Source organism: Abramis brama (assembly GCF_963993115.1).
Source record: "Abramis brama genome assembly, chromosome: 22".
Taxonomy (NCBI): domain Eukaryota; kingdom Metazoa; phylum Chordata; class Actinopteri; order Cypriniformes; family Leuciscidae; genus Abramis; species Abramis brama.
The window spans coordinates 18,432,372-18,451,923 of NC_139984.1; the positions used below are offsets into that span (position 1 = coordinate 18,432,372).

At 41.5% G+C, this 19,552-nt stretch overlaps 1 protein-coding gene across 4 annotated transcripts in view; it reads left to right on the forward strand.

Annotated features, from left to right (window-relative positions):
* The window catches only part of rerea (arginine-glutamic acid dipeptide (RE) repeats a), a 108,559-nt gene extending 89,074 nt beyond the window's left edge, over positions 1 to 19,485 (forward strand). For 2 of the 4 annotated variants that reach the window (XM_084099487.1, XM_084099490.1), the window contains 12 exons: positions 1,251 to 1,331; positions 9,766 to 9,928; positions 10,253 to 10,345; positions 11,341 to 11,540; positions 11,646 to 11,807; positions 11,903 to 12,016; positions 12,740 to 14,124; positions 15,035 to 15,257; positions 15,369 to 16,089; positions 16,767 to 16,937; positions 17,023 to 17,191; positions 17,284 to 19,485. In XM_084099487.1, the coding sequence (XP_083955613.1) occupies positions 1,251 to 1,331; positions 9,766 to 9,928; positions 10,253 to 10,345; positions 11,341 to 11,540; positions 11,646 to 11,807; positions 11,903 to 12,016; positions 12,740 to 14,124; positions 15,035 to 15,257; positions 15,369 to 16,089; positions 16,767 to 16,937; positions 17,023 to 17,191; positions 17,284 to 17,317 (3,516 nt within the window). In that variant the 3' untranslated portion in view covers positions 17,318 to 19,485. The remainder of the gene's footprint in view (positions 1 to 1,250; positions 1,332 to 9,765; positions 9,929 to 10,252; positions 10,346 to 11,340; positions 11,541 to 11,645; positions 11,808 to 11,902; positions 12,017 to 12,739; positions 14,125 to 15,034; positions 15,258 to 15,368; positions 16,090 to 16,766; positions 16,938 to 17,022; positions 17,192 to 17,283) is intronic. The other 2 variants (XM_084099488.1, XM_084099489.1) reach the window with 1 other exon arrangement.
* Positions 19,486 to 19,552: the final 67 nt, after the last annotated feature.

Sequence of the window (19,552 nt, forward strand, 5' to 3'; positions counted from 1 at the left end):
GATACCGTATGGTTCCCTTGTAAAAGCCACCATAAGGGGGTTGGAGTTTGAGTAATGAGAAGCGCAGACGTAGAGGTGATGTACATACCGCACACACACTTAAAAAGAGCTCTCAGAAAATGCATGTGTGACACAACTGCTGCGATCCGCCATGCATCGCATGACTCCGCTCCAGGTTTTCCAGCCAGCCGCAGACCAGAGGCTCTCTAGCAGAAAGATCACATGTAAAGCCTTCCCCTTTGTAGTGGAGGAGCAGAGAGTGACAAGCTATCTCTTGCTCGTAAAAAAAAAACGACGTACCTTCGGAGACTCTGTGGATTTGCAGCTCAATTTTTTTACTGCCTATGAGTGGACGTAGAGATTTGGGTCGTGTGCCGAGTGGACTTTTCCCAGGCTTTCCGAACAGTTTGGTTGTTGAGGACCGTTGACTGAGATTACTGTGGAGCGGGGCTCGCCGCTGGAACAAGAAAGTAAATCTGCTGGTTGTCTGCTTCGCTGGTTATGAATGTTTCTGCCTCCGCTTTTTATGGCTCACACAGTCTGTGGCTCTTAAAGGAATAGAAAAGCATTCAAGCTTCACATTCTACTTTTATATTACAGCAGTCTGTGTCAACACGTTTTATTTTTGAAGTTACTCTTCGGTTTGTGTTGTAAAAGTTGTTTTCTCATTGTTTTATTAAGTGAATGTTTTATTTGATATCTATACTTGTTTAAAGCTTCAGTCATTTTTCACATTCACAAACCTGGTTATTTTAACACTGTTAGCTTAAGTTCTGTTTGTTTGCAGTAACTGTAAGCAAATGGGTTTGTAATTCTAGTACTTTGCGCAGGACTCAGGCAGCTGTTTGAAGTGCGAGCGTGCAAATTGTAAGATCAGAGAGAAGTGTGTTGTGATTCGTCGCAACTTATTGAAGTTCAGTTTCAGCTTTGAACTTCAGTGTTGTGCGACCCTCATATGCATATCACCTTGCTGAACTTTCACTAAGATTTAGACGAGCTGCCATCGCGTTTCTACTCCGCTGTGGTTTAATCTCAGCTTCTATTCCTGCTTTTGTTGTCATTTCCCCTCATTTTTTTCACTGTAGCAAAGCTGTGCTAGCACAAGCAGAGATTTTCAGATTAAGATCACAACATTGTTTTCTTCCCCTTGCAGTTCACAATGTAATGTATGTGAAGTGCTTCATGTCAATTGTTACGGGTGCTTTTAAAAATGTAATTTTAAATGTTTTTCTCATTTCTTTTCTCAACAGAAACGATTCATAAAGGGTTTAAGGCAGTACGGGAAGAACTTTTTTAGGATTCGGAAAGAATTGCTCCCTAACAAGGAGACGGTAAGTCATTTTTTTCCTATTGAAAACATTTTTCATGGTTGGACACTAAAACAAGTTAACTCCTTTTCACTGTGGTTTTTCATGTTTTGAAACTGAAGCTATGTCTTAGTGGTTTCGAAAACGGTGAGGTTGAGAAAATGATTGAATGATCTTGAGTGCCTGAATATTAGATTTAACAGTGTTAGGTGCTTGTACAGGGGCCCTGAGACATGTGTTTAGTCAAAACAGAAACATGACTGTTTATATAACATTTAGTTAAAGCTCTGTACAGCTACAAACTTATTTTAAGTGCAAAGTATTATTTGTTAAACTCTTTGTTTTCTATGCACAGTGCAAGTAATAAATGGAGAAATGTCATTTTACCTTTTTTGAAATTAGTTTTTTTTTTTTTTTTTTTAGACTGCATTTTTAAATTAATTGGTGAAATAAATTTTTTAAATGCATGTTACTTTGCATTTCACAGTATTCATAGCAGATTAAGTTTTTATTGTTTTCATTAAAGTGTATTAAGGTCATGGCTGATAGTCTCACCACTGCATGAGTAAAGTTAGGATTCATCTGTTTAGTTCAACATGACATGAGGAGCTTGTTGACATGAACATATTTAGAAGATATCTAGATTGTTTTTCATTAACTGTTTACCATTAAAAACTTGTACTCTAAATAAATTTGACGTATATTATATACATTTTAAATGTTATTTATTAATTTTGATTTATAAAAAAAAATGTTTTGTGTGTTTTTTAGGGTTGATAAAAGTTCAACACTTCTTTAACATTCTTATAGCATACTTAAGTACAGTATGAATTGTGTACCAAACATGTTTTTATCAATGTTTTATCAGATCAGCTGTTAGCTTTACTGGTGTCCTCAGTGTCATGTCAGATAGACTAAAACACAATCTCTGGCTAATAGGCTGGTTATCAAGTGCATGTTTTATGGGGTATTGACTTAGCTCAATGATTACTCAATAAAGAGGATCCCTGCTAGCAGAAGGGAATCTGTGTAAAGGCCTGTCACCCTTAAAGTACCACAGTCATTGATAGTTTCACTCTTCTTGCAACAACACGTATTCCTCTGGCTGTAAATACATATTTTAAATGAGCCCATTTTAATGAGTTAATTGTATGTCCCTGTTGATGAAAGAACAAAGTGAAATACAGCGTAAATAACTCTTTGTGTGTGTACACTCCCAAATACCTGAAATTTGTTACTCGTTGATTTTTATGTTGACCTGAAACAAGGAAAGAATAATTGAAGGCTTTAATAATCCTGTAATTCTGCGAATTAACATCTTGATATCATTTTAGCATTGACCGAATACTAAAATAGTTTGCTTATTTCTTTATTTTCTTTTATGACTGGCAGTTTTCAGAAGAAATAATGGTTTTGCAATTGTCTGCTTTTTTTTTTTTTTTTTTTTGCCTAAAATTTTTTTTTATATAAAGTTGTAACCCTTGACAGGACTTTTGAAAATTATTTTATTTTGAATTAATATCAATTCCCATTCTAATGGAGACATTTTTTTCCATTTATTTAATAATGTACATGCATGCATAAACAAGCCAGCCTCTAAAAACCAGGACAAGAAGAAAGAATGATGGAAAAAGAAGACATGGAGGCACAACAGTCTTGCTGAAGGGCAGGGTTGAGGGGTTAGTTCAATATACAATAAGAACAGCGAGTGTTCTCTAAAAAGCCCTACTTTGCTTAAGATTGAAGTTGCTTTTGTGCTGAAAGCCAGCTCTGTGTGTAAGTGCCAGTCAATACCCTGCGGAAAGCTTGATTTATTTTTCTCCCTCTCTCCCATTTCTTTTCCCAAATCTTTCTTTTTTGTGGGACTCTGAGCATATTCTGAAACTCCTTCCTTCATCCATCCAAGATGAAAACCTTTCCTGCTACTCAAATGCCAGCCTTTCTGCTGAAGAATCTTTCCTGTGAATTTCTTCCAGGTCATCTGGTCCAGGATTTGATATGACCGTAGCGTTTTTAAATGCCCAGGGCCGTGGAGGGTGATACAGTGCAGCTTTTCTGCTTCTCCCCATTTTCCCCCTCAGCACTTATGAGCTGGGTTTGTCATAAAGAGCCGGTGCCAAGGCTAAGCACCCACTGCTGTGCAAACACACCAGGCCTGACTAGCTCTTTGGAATGCTTTTATATGAAGTCAAATAAAAGAGGAAGTTGGGGAAGTGGGTGTGTCGTCTTACTGTCTCTGCTCTTTTCGCTGCCACCATTTCCTCCACTTGAAAGACAACGTCATGGAATTATTTGTGTTCTGGTGTAAGAAATGTTCCCAAACAAACCCGGCATGATGTGTCTACAGATCACAGATAACACGGCTTTGCAGTTCTGCCCGTGTGCTGTCCCAGAAAGATTTTTTGTACTTTGTACTCTTCTGATAGTTTTCTGTAGTGGTTTAGACCTATTTGTTTTAAATTATTGCTTACAAATCAAACCAGTAAGCACAGCAACATAAATTTAAGCTGCAAATGATCTAATTCGAAACAAACTATTGCAGATTGTTTTTATGATAATTTTTAATGCATTTTAAATGCCCAAAAGTGTGTTCCTTTATTTTATTTATTTATTTATTTGTATTTGACAGCTTATTATCTACTGACTTTTATTTTATTTGAATTTAAGTAATTATTAATATTTTATGTAGGGTTTTTTGGAAGATTTCCAGATGCTTCTCATATTAAAGGGCACATTGGTCTGTCTCTGGTAAATCTGAAATTTTGGTATGATTGCAGCACTTTGCGACAATAGTCTGTGTGCTTTAACCTTTTGGAAATCTGCCCCTGGCTTTTGAATGCTAGGTAGACCCTTGTTTTAGGAGGGTGCGGACTAGCTGGTAACGCTCCAAAGCTTGATTAAATTGCACCTGCAGGAAGAAAGAACATTAGGTTGCACAATACAGAGACTCTGTAATGTGGGCAGAGATGTATAAGGGACATTTTCCATCATGTTGGAAAAACAGCCATACCGTAAAGCAGCCATGGTGTAATCCAGCTGCATTGCTGGCGTTGCAGAAGATTCAATTGTGTAAGGAGGCAGCCCTGGCCCTCGGGCCCTGTAATTTTCAAGCTAAGATGGCCAAGATTATAGAACTGTTCTCGGTACAACCTTGTAGCAGATGTTTGCCCTGGTGCGATCTGTATAAATGTCAAATTGAATTCATTGCAAAGATGTTAGCCCTGCAGCCAGTGCCCTAGAGAGGCGCTTGTGTGATTAGAGGTATTGAGGGTTGGGCACTAATTAAAATGGCTAAAACTGGCGGCCTGCTCGATCGCCAGCAGCTGTCCAGTCGTGATAAAATTGTCTGCTTGGTTTGGTAAATGTTGTTTTTGGAAATGTTTTTGATCTTAGTGTACTTGGCCATTTTTTATGGTTTAGACTTCCTCCAGATAGGCTATACAAATAAATGATAATTATTTCTGTTTAGTGTGTATGAAAAGTGGGCATGCATAGCCTGTGTATTGTTTGTTGTCTGGCTTTCTGAACAAAGCTGTGGCTGTACAACTTGATCTTTTGGATTAAAGAGATCGACCCCCATCAAAAAGTCTTGCTGTGGCGTACTTTTGCCTCCATTGACTGAAAGCGCTTAAAGCAGGGAAACACAACTGCTGATTCCTCTGCTTGTGCCTCGTTGACCTGCAAGCGCACACGGCTTATTTCTTTTCCAACAGAAAGCGACAGCGCAGCAGGGATTCGCTGTCTATTTAACATCCTTTTATACTCCGCTCATCAGCCAAGGCCATTGTAGTGCACTTTTTTTTTTCTCTCGAATTTTGCCCGATTTAACCAAAAGGTTGGGCAATGGTGTTTGAATGGAGCCTGTTTTTGCAGTGTGCTACATTGCTTTGTTGACTTTGGAGCAAGGTTACAGTAATAGACATCTCCTCTCAATGTGATTTTTCAGGGCTCTTCTCAGACAGTATAACAGCAGCATTTATTTTGACCGTCAATATGGAGTGCCTGGAGTGGGAGTAAAAATTGGTGGCAAGGCATTTTTTTTAAAAATGCCAAGCGATCAACTGAAATCTTAGTGGTTACAGTAAATATACTCTGTAGTAACGTTTTTTTTTTAAACAAAAAATTTGTGCGATAATGCTGATATTTTGTATAATGTACAAAAAGTATATTGTACTGTATTAAATTGTTGAAGACAACATTGTAAGTATCCAGTATTTAAAAGGCTATAAAGTACAGTGCCATAAGAGAGTCAAACTTCTTTCAGCTTTCTTTTTTTGTGACAGAGGATTGAATTTGTTATTACCACTGCATGTCTCTCCCTCCTGCATGTACTTGGGCACAGTCGGTTCCATGTAAGAACCAGAAAGCACACGGGCCAACTCAACTAATTAATGTTTACAGCTGCACATTGCCTGTCTGTACCTAGTGACCAAATGTTCTCATATCAAATTTTTTGTATTGTTTAACCAAGCAAATGCTCTTGAGGTTTTTTTCAGGCGGGTTTGATTGTCTGTTGCTATCTTCCATTTTCTCTCCCCTCTCGCTGCCCTCCCTTGCATTCTCTGCGGCTCTCCTTCCCCTGTATTTGTCAGCTACAGCCTTAACCGTTTGGCTCACTGTCAAAGCAGGGGCCTTTTGTGGCTTCGTCACAAATCTGCCAGGAAAAACAGAAACCATCTGTTCAAGTCCAGGCCTGAGTGCGGATGAGTGTATAAATACAGGAGTTTAGGCCTCACACCCGTCCTACACACAGACGCACACATGACCAGAAGGTCCAGCTATGGTTTCTCCCGAATGGTCCGCTGCAATGAGAGAAAAAAAAGTGTAATCTGTTGGAAATTACAGTCTGTGCTTGCATGCTCCCACATCGGTGGTTTTCTCGAGGTGAAATCAGAGTGGAAAAGCGTTTCTCTGTGCCGTGATAGGAGGTAAGCCCCTTCCTTGTCAGATAATCCACCCTCCAGAAAAATTCTGCAGATGGAAGCATTCTGAAATGCCTCATAATTCCAAGCTTACGTTGTCAGTATCTCCCGCTCCCTGGCACACACTCTTCTTAAAGATTCGGGGCTAATGGAGGAAATTCCACATACACTAATAGCTGTATGCATTTATCCTGGTCTGGGGTGGACAAGCTATTCAGGAAAATGTATATATTTTAGTTTGAGTATTTGTGCTATTTGTACCACAAATCATTTTAAAAATGTTACACACCCTTAAAGAGAGAGTTCACCCAAAAATGAAAATTGTCGTCATTTAATCACCCTCACATTCAAACAAATTAGTATGATATTTTGAAGAATGTTTCAACAGTTTTTGTCAAAACAATGAAAGTCAATGGGGTCCAAACAGTGTGCACATTGACGTCAAATTTACGGGGGGGTAAATAAAAAATATATATAAAAAAAAAAAAAAAATCACATATTTTGTTACACAGGTGTGGAACAGCATGAAGGCTGAATTTATTTTTTTTATTTTTTTTTTTTTTATGGGTGAGCCATGTCTTTAAAAATATTATTAGTGGTTGTTTGCTTTTTTGCCTTGCCATAATGTTTTGTACATTAGTGTGTAAAGAAACAAGGAAATGCTTAAATTTGACATTATGATGCTCACTACAGATAACAGAGAGAAATCTCACTTTTGCCTCCAACAAACCTACCTTGACACACAAGTCCTGGCTTTGTTATTCAAGCTGTCAGTCTTAGCACTTGACACTAACTCACTATGTGCATCCAGCTTCATAGACCTTCACTACAAACTGAAACTCACAGGAGACATTTCCTCCCCCAGATGTCATCTTTTATTTTACTTCACAGTAGGACATCTCCCTTTAAAAAATACTAAATAGCTTCTTTGCCTGTCCTATGTTTCTGTGCTACACCTTGAAAAATATTGCATTTTTTTTTCTGTGTGGCGAACAATCCAGCAACATTTTGTCAGAAAGAATGGGCAGCGCTGAAACGAGTGAGGGATGAGAGACAAACCCAGAGCCGTGACTTGGCACAGCCCCTCCATGCTTCACATGAAATCATATTTCCTCTTCCATCTCCTCTCCTCAAGCTTGAAAGGGGATTTTTCTATAGCTCTCCATCGTACAGTTATCACCCGAGGAAATTTGTCATCATCACAGATGATCCTCTCAAAACATTTCATCACTCTTTTCATCCTCGTTCCCCTACTTCTCTACATATTGCTTCAGCAGATTGCATTAAACTTCGCTGCGTTATCTTCGCCCGTGGTTGTCAGCTCTTTTCCAACCTTGACACCTGTCTTGATAGCCTATGGACTAAATTACTTTTGAATGACCACAGTGATTCCTTTCACAGTGTTATTACGCTGAACCAGGGCACATTTTTTTTCGTCTGCCTTCCTCTAGGATGTTTAAGAGCTATAAAGTGCTCTGGCAAAATTGTTGAGGGCTAAAATGACCTTTTCTTTTTATCTTCTGTAGCATTAAGTTGAGGTTTCATGCTTCAAAGCTCACATCAAATAGAGGGAGGGAAAATAAAAAGTAAGGGGCAACCATGAGGAAGGGGAGGGGGATGCGGTGCTGAACAGTCATTAGGCTGTGAAGAAAGCCTGCCCGCTGTCCTGCTGAACAGTTTTGATCTGCACATTTCAATTAAATTTCACATCAGGAAGCCTGCCATCCTTTGGCCTGCACCTGCGCCCTGAGCGACCCCGCCAAAAAGCCTTTTGCTCTCAGACTCGGGCCTGGGCCTTTCGCCATTGCATGTTCCACTCATCATATCGGATAAATAACCCACAGGAGCTGGGCTGGGATTCTTTAAGTTGAGCTTGTCAGCCTTGTGTTTCTCATTTGGCAAGCATTTGTACCACCCACAAGTAATTGATGTAATTGTGATAATTGATATTCCTCTTGCGTGTGTCCATCGGGCCACTCAAAAATGGGCTACTCTGAGTTTGATGCATGTGGAAACATTTTGAGAACTTCTCTACTGCTCAATGTGCTTTTTTCAGTCCTTCAACTGTGATTTGTGCATTTTTCACATTTTTATTTTCTCTTCAGTGGCATATTCAGATCACACCATTGTTTTGGTGTTTATGCTGTACCTTGATTACTTTTTTTGGGGGGGAACATGTTATATAAGAACATGCAAGTATGAGACTTATCTTGTGTGTTTGCCCATGTCAGACATGCTAGCTTCGGTTGAGCTAGCCTCAGTTTTATAGCCTTTCCATCAGACCGTTTTCATTTTTTGTGATTTATGTAAATGTAATTCATATGCAGGCATCCAAAGCAAATCTATATGGTTCAGTAAAATTCACTCAAGCAATAAAATAGCCTATGAATAGTCTTGATAGGAATCAAAGTACATGTTTTTCCACTGCTGCCAAGAATAGTTTGAAGTGTTTGCCGTAAAGCTGTTAATGTGTTGGGGAGAGCAGCATTTTAATGACCAATTTATGTCAAGAAGAACAGCCGAAGCAAAGAGGGAAAGCAATCAATACGCATTAAAGACACCCAAGCCCTATTCAGCCTGAGTTTAACAGACCCTGTCAGACCCCATGTCTGTCCTCTTCACTCATTCCTGCAACATTAACACATTAAAGCATGTTAAAAGCTCAGCCGTTGACATGCAAGCCACTCCCATGCAATGTCTTGAAATTAATATCCAGAATCAGCCAAATGATTCAATTGGAAAGAAACCGAAAGGTACAAGAGAGAAACAAGAGGAACTACCACAGGAAAAATTCGTAATTGCTTTTCCACCAGACAACAGTTTTAGGGCATGTGTATTATTTTGAATGTGTCCGGAAAACGACAGTTAATTTGTGCAGGCTGCCTAAGCAAAGCGTCTTCTGATCCATGATTGCATGTGTTAATGTTTCAGTAGGGTATTGATTTCCTGGCTGGCTTTTGTGCTCGGGATTTATATGCCTTACTCCCTGGCAAGCGCGCCCTCTGAATGTTTGATTAAAGTTCAATTGACTCTTCTAGCGCAGGGGCTTGGAGCCATTTTACTCCCTATTTGTAGCGCCAAAGCTCTCCCTGACATGTTCCTTTGTTTCCATTCAAACGCCTGCCACCCAGGCAGCCACCAATGTACTGATCCTAATATCCCAGCATTCAGAGAGCTTCACTGCCTAATCCTGGGACAGACACGGCCAGAGAACAACAAGCCGGTCTGCTGGCAAACCTGGCATGGATTCTTTGTCCAGGACTTTATACCTTCTCCCTTCCTTTCTTTCTACTATCAAAAATAAAATGGTTTCATCAGCCAACTCCTGATGTATGTCAGTGCAGCTGCCTTATCATTTTGCCATTTGTGGTCTATTATTTTGCTTATCAAGCCATATTCACATCACATCCAACAGATCAACAATATTTTTGTATAGTATTTGGAGTTTCTTTGATCAATTTTATACAGTAAGACTGCCTAAATGTTTGTTAAAACTCCTGGCTCATGAGATTGTTTTTGTGTTTGCTATCTCATAGGGGGAGCTGATCACCTTTTACTATTATTGGAAGAAAACCCCAGAGGCTGCTAGTTGCAGAGCCCACCGCAGGCACCGCAGACAACCCGTCTTCCGCCGGATCAAGACCCGCACCGCCTCCACTCCCGTCAACACTCCCTCCCGCCCACCTTCCAGCGAGTTCTGTAAGTGCAATCTGCCTCTCTTCCCCCTAGAGACAGAGAACAGACTCTTGTCACAGCTAAACATGACATCCCTGAAACTCCCAGGACTAATATGGCTTTTCAGAGCACAGATCCCCCTCTGTGATTCTTCAAAGTAAACAGCTGAAATCTCATATCCGATAATAGATGGAACAGGGAGGTATCGCTCTAATTATGTGTACTATCCTTGTCTCCTGAAAAAAGCCACTGATAATGTATTAAGTGTAACAGTCCTCTGTTTTGTCTTAAACATCATTTGACAACTACAGTCTCCTATCTTTATCATCCTCTCTTTCTATTTTCCAGTGGACTTGAGTTCAGCCAGCGAAGATGACTTTGACAGTGAAGACAGTGAACAGGAACTGAAGGGCTACGCCTGCCGCCACTGTTTCTCTACCAGTGAGTGCAAAATGTATTATCAAATTAAATATCACATCATAATATCATGCTGCTATTTAGAGCAACAGCATGACTGCGAGTGTGATGCAGTTTTTATGCAGCAGCTCAATAAGTTAATGTGTAACTTGCATTTTAGAAAGGATAAAAAATGTTTTTATATTTATACATTTATTTATTTTTATTTATATTTGTGTTTTTTATCAAATTAAACTTTTATCAAATAGCAATATCACACACCATGCTGATATTCAGACCAACAGAATGCGAGTGTGATGCTGCTTTAATTCAACAGTTCAATAAACAAGAAGTTAGCCTATTCAATCATTTACATTTAGACACTTAAATATCTTTATTAAAAATATATATTTATATATTTATTGTTTATTTATCTTTTGTCAGAAATATTATTTAACGTTTGTCATTTCATTTTAAGTTCATGCCATGAATATAAAGTTTCGTACTGGGAACGCTGCTTGTCCAATCAAATTAGAGGCCTGGCGCTAATTGTTGTAGATTTTTGCCCATATTCTTTGATTTGTCGAGTGACCAAACAGTGTTACAAACAACAAACAATTATTTTTTTCTCAGTCCTTCAGTTGTTCCGAAGGTGAAGTGTTGAAAGTATTAACCTAATAGAGTGATACCATGAGACAGGTGACTCTTCAGGAGACTATAATAATCCCCTCTGCAGGCCTGTAATTACTCCCAGTTTGAGAGTGCTCTGATGCTCGGCCCCGTACCTCATCTGGCAGATGGACATTAGAGCGTGTCATTTCTAATTTTATCCAATCTGACAGTTACTCATTTGTTTTTTGTCTCATTAAATGCTCTGACCTGTTGATGCAGTTGGCATTCATATCGCATTCAAGTCTGATACGAAAACAACTTATTTGACCTTAGCATGTCTATGAAGTGTTTGGCTAGCCTTAGAGCATTTCCTGTTAGTGTAATGTTTATTAAGCAGAGCTCAGCTGAATTGAAATTTGTGTTTACAGCCTCCAAGGACTGGCACCACGGGGGTCGCGAGAACATCCTGCTGTGCACCGACTGCCGGATCCATTTTAAGAAGTACGGCGAACTACCCCCCATCGAGAAGCCTGTAGACCCGCCACCGTTTATGTTCAAACCTGTCAAAGAGGAAGAAGATGGACTCAGTGGGAAGCATAGCATGAGGACTCGACGGAACCGCGGCTCAGTAAGACACCTAACTTTGCTACCTTTTAGTGCCATTTTAACTTCATTTAACGTGTTTTAGCAGCATTAGCCATTTGTTACATCAGTTGTTTTTTTATCGGTTCAGATGTCAACGCTACGAAGTGGCCGCAAGAAGCAAACCGCCAGCCCAGATGGTAGAGCCTCACCAACCAATGAGGATCTGCGCTCCAGCGGGCGTACCTCACCCAGTGCAGCCAGCACCTCCAGCACTGACAGCAAGACTGACTCGATGAAGAAACCCAGCAAGGTATGACCCATGTGCACAGACTATTCATCAAAATCACACTGAGCATCACAGGAATTTGTTTTCAGAGGAAACATGTTTTAATTTTGTCAAAACAGAAGACAAAGGAAGAGGCGCCATCGCCTATGAAGAGTGCCAAACGTCAGAGAGAAAAAGGAGCCTCTGACACAGAGGAGTCTGAGAGGGCAAGCGCCAAGAAGTCTAAAACGCAGGTGAGTGAACTCCTACTAAACAAGCATCTCAATACATCTCAAAGAGAAAATGAAGAATAGCTTTAAGTTTTTTTATATTATTTATACATTAACATATTTATAGTCTAGTCTAAAATGCAGGTAAGTGAAGTCCTAGTAAACAAGCATCCTATGTAGGAAAAGTATTTTGTATACATCTCAAAAAGAATAGGAAATAGAACTCTAAACAGAAACGGCTTAGATTTGTTTTATTTTAACCTGTGCTTCATAACAATGTATAGTTCTGCAATTCATGCTGCTGCATTAAAGATGGCAGTTTGATGAGTACTGCTAAAGATATGTGATAATGTGGCTAAATTATTGTTAGCATGGACATGTGGGATGTGTTTGGGAGAAAAATGATCAACTAGAGGTTAACTTGGAAGAATAGCTCTCCATTAATCCAACAGACATTAATAAACTTGTACTAAAGTTCACTGAAGGGTTTGTGGCAGCTCTATTTGACTCAGTCCAACGACACTAGACACTAGATTTACAGTTGTATTTTTTTGCTGTTACCTATGGTAACAATGTGATTGCACGTTAGAGTGATTTCACATCCTTTAAATGTCATTAGTTCATTACATCTCAATGACTGTGATTTGCAAAGGTTATTTGTTCTTAATTGTGACTGCACCCATTATTCGGTCATCAGCAAATGTTGGTATGGCCAAATTTACTGACCCTTCCTTCCATCTTCTGCAGGAACTTCGGCCGGACTCGCCCTCGGAGTGTGAGGGAGAGGGTGAGGGTGAGAGCTCGGACGGTCGTAGTGTGAATGATGAGGGCAGCAGCGATCCCAAGGATATTGACCAGGACAACCGCAGCTCCTCTCCCAGCATCCCCAGCCCACGTGACAACGAGAGTGACTCAGACTCCTCAGCGCAGCAACAGATCCTCCAGGGTCAGCACCCTCCAGTCATCCAGTGCCAGACAGGGGCTTTACCCCCGGCCCCTCCTTCCGCAGCTGCAGCCTCCACACCACCCTCCACAGGCACACCTTCGCTGTCATCCCAGTCATCCCCCTCCATCCCCCCTACCTCCATGCCTCCTCAGCAGACACCTCCAGCAGGTCCGCTGTCTCTCATCCAGTCAGGGGCGCAGAGGCTGCCCTCACCCCATTCCCCACTGCAGGGCATAACTCAGCCTCCTCCACCTACTCAGACTGGCCCTCAGTCCCTGCAGCCTCCACTACATTGCCCCATGCCGCCCATGGGCCTCCCTCTGCAGGCGGGGCCGTCACACATGCCTCACCCTCATGCTATACCTGCTCAGTCCTTCCCAATCGGTCAGTCTCAGGTCCCCCCTTCACCTCTCCCGGGTCAGTCCCAAGTTGCCTCCCTGTCTCAACAACAGCGACCTCACTCCCCTCCATCCCAATCGCAATCCTCCTCACAGAGCGGCAGCCAGCCTCCCAGAGAGCAGCCTCTGCCATCAGCACCATTGCCTATGCCTCACATCAAACCTCCGCCTACCACCCCTATCCCACAAATGCCAAACCCTCAGTCACACAAGCATCCCAGCCACCCCCCATTCCCACAGATGCCTTCCAACCTGCCCCCACCACCCGCCTTGAAGCCCCTCAGCTCTCTATCCACGCACCACCCTCCCTCCGCCCATCCGCCGCCCCTTCAGCTTATGTCTCAAAACCAGCAGCTACAACCTCCACCAGTGCAACCTCCAGTGCTCACCCAGTCCCAAAACCTTCCGGCAACAGGAAGTCAAGCGCCCCCGCCGGCTCCTCCGCTCCCTTCCTCTTCCTCTGCCTCACACTCGGCGCCTTCCCAGCCACCCTTCCCTCCTCATTCCTTCATGCCAGGCAGCTCGCCCGTCCTGTCACCCTCAACCGTCTCTTCCTCTGTAGCGAGCTCAATGACTATGCTGCAGCAGCCACCCTCCTCCATATCCATGCCCCTGCCTGCATCAGTCAGTGCGCCCTGCCCAGGACCCTCCACTGTGCCACCTGTACAGATTAAAGAAGAGCCACTGGATGAAGCTGAGGAGCCAGAGAGTCCTCCACCACCACAGAGGAGCCCTTCACCTCCACCCACCATTGTCAACACTCCCAGTCACGCCAGCCAGTCTGCACGGTACATCATTTATTTTTATCATGATCGATAGAATTTTCTTTAATAGAAAAAGTGCTTATTTGCAGAATTGATTTTTTACTTTTTGACAATTACTAAATCACAGTAATAACTACAATAAAAACATTAATTAATATTTATATTATAATATTCAAAAATGATAAAACATACTAAAACAATCTATTATAAAAATGATAACGTTTAGTACATTTTTATTTTATTAAATTTGTTTGAATGGTTTGAATAGTATTTTTAATAAGTGTAGTAGATAATAAAAAAATATTAAAATGGTATATTAATTAATATTTGTTATAAATAAATGATAAAAACAAACAAAAAATAATAAAAACAATAATCATTTCATTTTTTTTACATTATTCAAATGTAATAAAATATAATTTCATTAAGTTACAATAAGTTTAAAAGTTGCGTTAAATAGTACTATCAATGTAGCAGTCTAACTAAACCTGCCTTAGCTTCAGCTCCTCTGCAGTCATCAAGCGTGGACAGGGCACAGATTAATGACTGCATCATAGCGGTGAAAGCCTCCATCAGAACATGCGCGTGTCTTTGTAGAGCTGCTGTGGCCTTGTCTCGCGCTCCCTTGCAGTGAATAGCAATAAGCTCACTAATGCACAGAGAGAGCAGCTCATTATGGCACTGGAGATAAAAATGATTGATTGAGTAGCTCTAGTATAATATAAGCGAGAGGACATGCTACAGGTTATTTATTTGACACAAAGTAATTGCATTTGTTTTAATCTGGCTGCAAAATCAGCCTGTGGAAATATTTCTGCTCTTCCACAGCTTATATCTGTCATTAAAGAAGAAAGGTTTCACACAGAAAAATGACACGGACAGTGGTAACTTTAAAGATTATTCTGATTATTCTGTCTATCCATCCTGTTTATAGGTTCTACAAGCATCTGGACAGAGGTTACAACACATGTGCCAGAACAGACTTCTACTTCACACCACTGGCCTCGTCGAAACTGGCAAAAAAGCGGGAGGAGGTGCTGGAGAAAGCCAAGAGGGAAGCAGAGCAGAAAGCACGAGAAGAAAAAGAAAAGGAGAGGGAACGAGAAAAAGAAAGAGAACGGGAACGGGAGAGAGAGAAAGAGGCTGAGAGAGCTGCTGTAAGTTTTGGTCTAATGTGTTGCATTAAATGCTATTTGTATCTGGTAATTTCTGCAAAACCATTTTCATTATCGATTTCTTGCTCCTAAATATCTGCTCTGTCTTTATAGAAAGCTTCCAGTTCTTCTCATGAGGGTCGCATGGGTGAACCCCAGATGGCGGGATCGGCTCATATGCGGACCTCTTTTGATCCACCACCCACCACCATCGCCACTGTGCCCCCTTATATCGGCCCTGACACACCCGCCCTGCGCACGCTCAGTGAATACGCTCGGCCCCACGTCATGTCCCCCACCAACCGCAACCATCCTTTCTTCGTCTCACTCAACCCCGCAGACCCACTCCTGGCCTACCACATGCCCGGCCTGTACAATGCAGACCCCGGCATGCGTGAGCGTGAGCTGCGGGAGCGAGAGATGCGGGAGAGGGAGATCCGAGAGAGGGAGATGAGAATGGAGAGGATGAAGCCAGGCTTCGAGGTCAAACCTCCAGAATTGGACAGCCTGCATCCTTCCGCTAACCCCATGGAGCACTTTGCACGGCACGGGCCTATTGGTCTCCAACACATGGCTGGCCATCATCCGTTCGCCTCCTTCCACCCGGGCCTGAATCCACTGGAGCGGGAACGGCTGGCGCTGGCCGGGCCTCAGCTACGGCCTGAGATGACCTACCCTGAGCGGCTGGCCGAGAGGCTACATGTTGAGAGGATGGCTTCTGTAGCTAACGACCCCATCGCACGGCTGCAGATGTTCAACGTGACGCCGCACCACCATCAGCACTCGCACATCCATTCACACCTACACCTGCACCAACAGGACCCTCTGCACCAAGGTGAGAGACGTTTCACTCTACTGTTGTGTGCTGGATAGTTGTAGTAGGCCCACACGGAATCTGCGTGCCCAGATCTCATTCACAAACTTCTACACATCCATTGTGTGTTTATGAAGTTTGATTTAGTTTGATTGTGTTTGGCTGCCAATTAGAGTGCAGTACTCTCAGCTACGAGAATATAATGGTTTGAGTCCATTTCACAGAATTCCGCCAATTTTCTTGTCCAGAAAATGTGAAAAATATCCGCAGATTCCATCTGGGCCATCTTAAGAATTGTAGAAATGGCATGGCTTAATTTTTTTATGTAAAAAAAAAAAAGATTCTATGAAATGATGCTGTCTCTGATGTTAAAATTCTGGCCGATAAGCAATAAGCCCATAATTATTTTTGTATTATGACTGATAAAGGGCCGATTTAATATAATATTTTGTCTAAATAAATGGAAAAAACATGTGCATGTGCAAATAAATATGTACCATTAGCTCATGCCGATGCATTTAAAAAACATCTCCGATATCGGCCAATTATAACCAATATGATACTGATTATATCATGCATCCCTGCTATTTAATATTGTTATTTTATGCTTTTCATTTTTGCCTGAATATGTGTAAATGTGTGTGTTTCTGTATTATATTGACTGTGTACCATTACAAAAAGCTTCTGACACGGCGAAGGTGGTGGTGAATGTCTTGTGTGTCCCCCAGGTTCTGGGGCACATCCGCTCGTAGACCCACTGGCTGGCGGACCGCACCTCGCCCGATTCCCCTACCCACCTGGAGCCATCCCCAACCCCCTGCTCGGACAGCCCCCTCATGAACACGAGATGCTCCGGCACCCTATGTTCGGTAAGACGCACACATAAGCAGCATTTCAATCTTTCCAGCTCTTTATCCAAGCACTAACTCATGAATCTTGCTGTGTGATCCCTAGGCGCTCCATACCCCAGAGATCTCCCACCACCCATGTCAGCGGCACACCAGCTGCAGGCCATGCATGCACAGTCTGCAGAGCTACAGAGATTGGCCATGGAGCAGCAGTGGCTACACGGTCATCACCACATGCACGGAGGCCCTCTGCCAGGACAGGAGGACTATTACAGGTCAGTCCCCCAGTCACACATTTTTCTAGAAAGTTTGTGTGCTTCAAACATCCGTGATAATACCATACATGTCTCTTCTCGCTATGTTTCAGCCGGTTGAAGAAGGAAAGCGACAAACAGCTGTGATCAGCCGAGGGTTCCCAGAGGATCAGCAGGACACAGGAGGTCACAGCAGAACAGTTACACACGGGAACTCGCGTGTTCTAGGAACGTTTTTAGTTCGCCGAAGCGACGAGGATCGTCTGAGGAAACTTCTTTCTGTTGTCAGCTTTCTTCACTATTCCGGACTTTTTTAAGACATTGACTTTTTCGGGGGGTTATATATCGTTCAAGTAGTGACAGCGTCCTCAAGACTGATTGTGACTTTCCTGCATGAACATACTCTGAGAAGCTTCCCTGACGTCTTTTGTAGGTGCTAGAAAACCAGATACTTTGTCACTGTGCTAATTGGGGGGAAAACAGAGGAACAGAACAGTTGGGCCATTATATCTGAAAAGTGCTATCTTAAATTCAATGTTTATTTTAATACATTGTAGGAGGTTTTCATAATGTTAAGAAAAGCTACAGCATGGCATTTTTTGAGTCTGTAAATAGTATATAAATATATATATATATATACATATATAATTATTACTATTATCATAATAATTATTATTAGGTGTGGATTCCTAACAGATACGTTAGACCTCCGAAATAATAATTTTCTGAAGTGCCATCCCTTGTTTCAGAGGGGAAGGAGATGGCACCGTCAGAGCAGGTAACCATGTCAGATGGTTCGGTCCATGTAAACGGGGTTTGCTGGGTAGAATGGTACCGGATTTTAATCCAAACACCTCTAGAGGTCAAAGCTCAGATGACGCCTTTTTTTTTTTTTTTTTTTTTGTTCATTTGATTTGTTTCATATATGACAGTGTTTGACAAACACTCATGACATCATGACCATATTTTTAATTTCATTGCTGAACTCATACCGAGTTAGACGTTCAAAACACTTGAAGGAGGAGGTGTGATGCCTCGTGAGTATTGGGGCAAGTAGCCCATTTGGAAAGAAGAATATTGCACTGATTAACCTCAGTTTTTTTTTTTTTATATATATACAATAATTGGCTTTCCTGTGACTTAAGTGTGAGCGAGTGCATTTCGAAAGCCGTTTCGCTCTGTTTTCTGTGTACCAAAGTTGAACGGCATTCAGTTTTGCAACTGGGTTCATATCTCGGCTAGTTCCTCAGTGCTTAGAGATTGCAAAACCTTTTTTTAAGTAACGATATGACATCTTGATGCACATTTTTTTACTTTTAGATTTACACATTGTCAAAGGGTGCTGGAAAAGATAGCAATCCCCCCCCACCACCCCCCTCCTCCCGGTGGTTTGTCTCCTGAAGTCCTCTTACGAGCTACTCGCGCAGTCAGTTTCCCGACCTACTGTACAGATTCATAAAACCATTCTCACTGTGAAGCCAGGGGGAAGATGTTGGCGGAGACGACGTCGAGCTTGGATTGTGTACCTGTGTGTGCATGTGTTCACAGTAGAGGAGGTGATGACTGTGCTTGAGCTTCTCTCTGCATTCCTGACACCGCATTACCTATGATGCATGATGCCTCTTTAGTTGCTCTCCATCATGTTCAGGCTGTTTGATAGCAATCATAGACTGTTACATGCATAATTTTTGTTCGTTTTGTTTGTCTTTTCCAGATCCATCGGAATTAACGTTCATTATTTGAAATGACAAATGCTAAAAAAAAAAATAGTTTTTACCTCTGGTGAGATTGTGTATGGGCCTTTTTTGAGCTTAAAGTTCAAAGTACAGTAAAAGCTCATAGTACTGTTTTTATTCTCCCCTTTTGTTTTTAAAAAAGCCATTGTGCATCCTTTGAAGAGTATGCATAGAAGCCCGTTTTTAGCAGTATACACCCAAAGCTGAACACTTTCTGTAATTGGACTGTCATGTATCTTTTATTCTGTCTAAGATGTATACAGCATTTTACTTTTGTTTTAAGCATTTTCTCCTTTTGTCCCTCTTTTGTGTCTTAAACCTTTGATGTTGAGTGTTGTCAATGGTTTAGCTTCTTGTTTCAAAGCGGCAATAGCAGAATGTACATTCTGACTGCTAAGATTTATATATACTGGTATCTTGAAGCTTATTGTATATATTAGTAGTCGCAATGGGATGACACAGTGTAAACAAAAAGTAGAGATAATTAAGGCAGATTGTGAGTCCTGTGTTCTCCCCATTTGAGTATTTTGTAATTTTTTTGACAAATTTGTGGAATTAAAATAAAACTAAGTTACACCACATGGAAACTTGATTTCTAGTTAATATCACTTTTTGTTATATGACATGGCAAAAGTAAATGTTCATG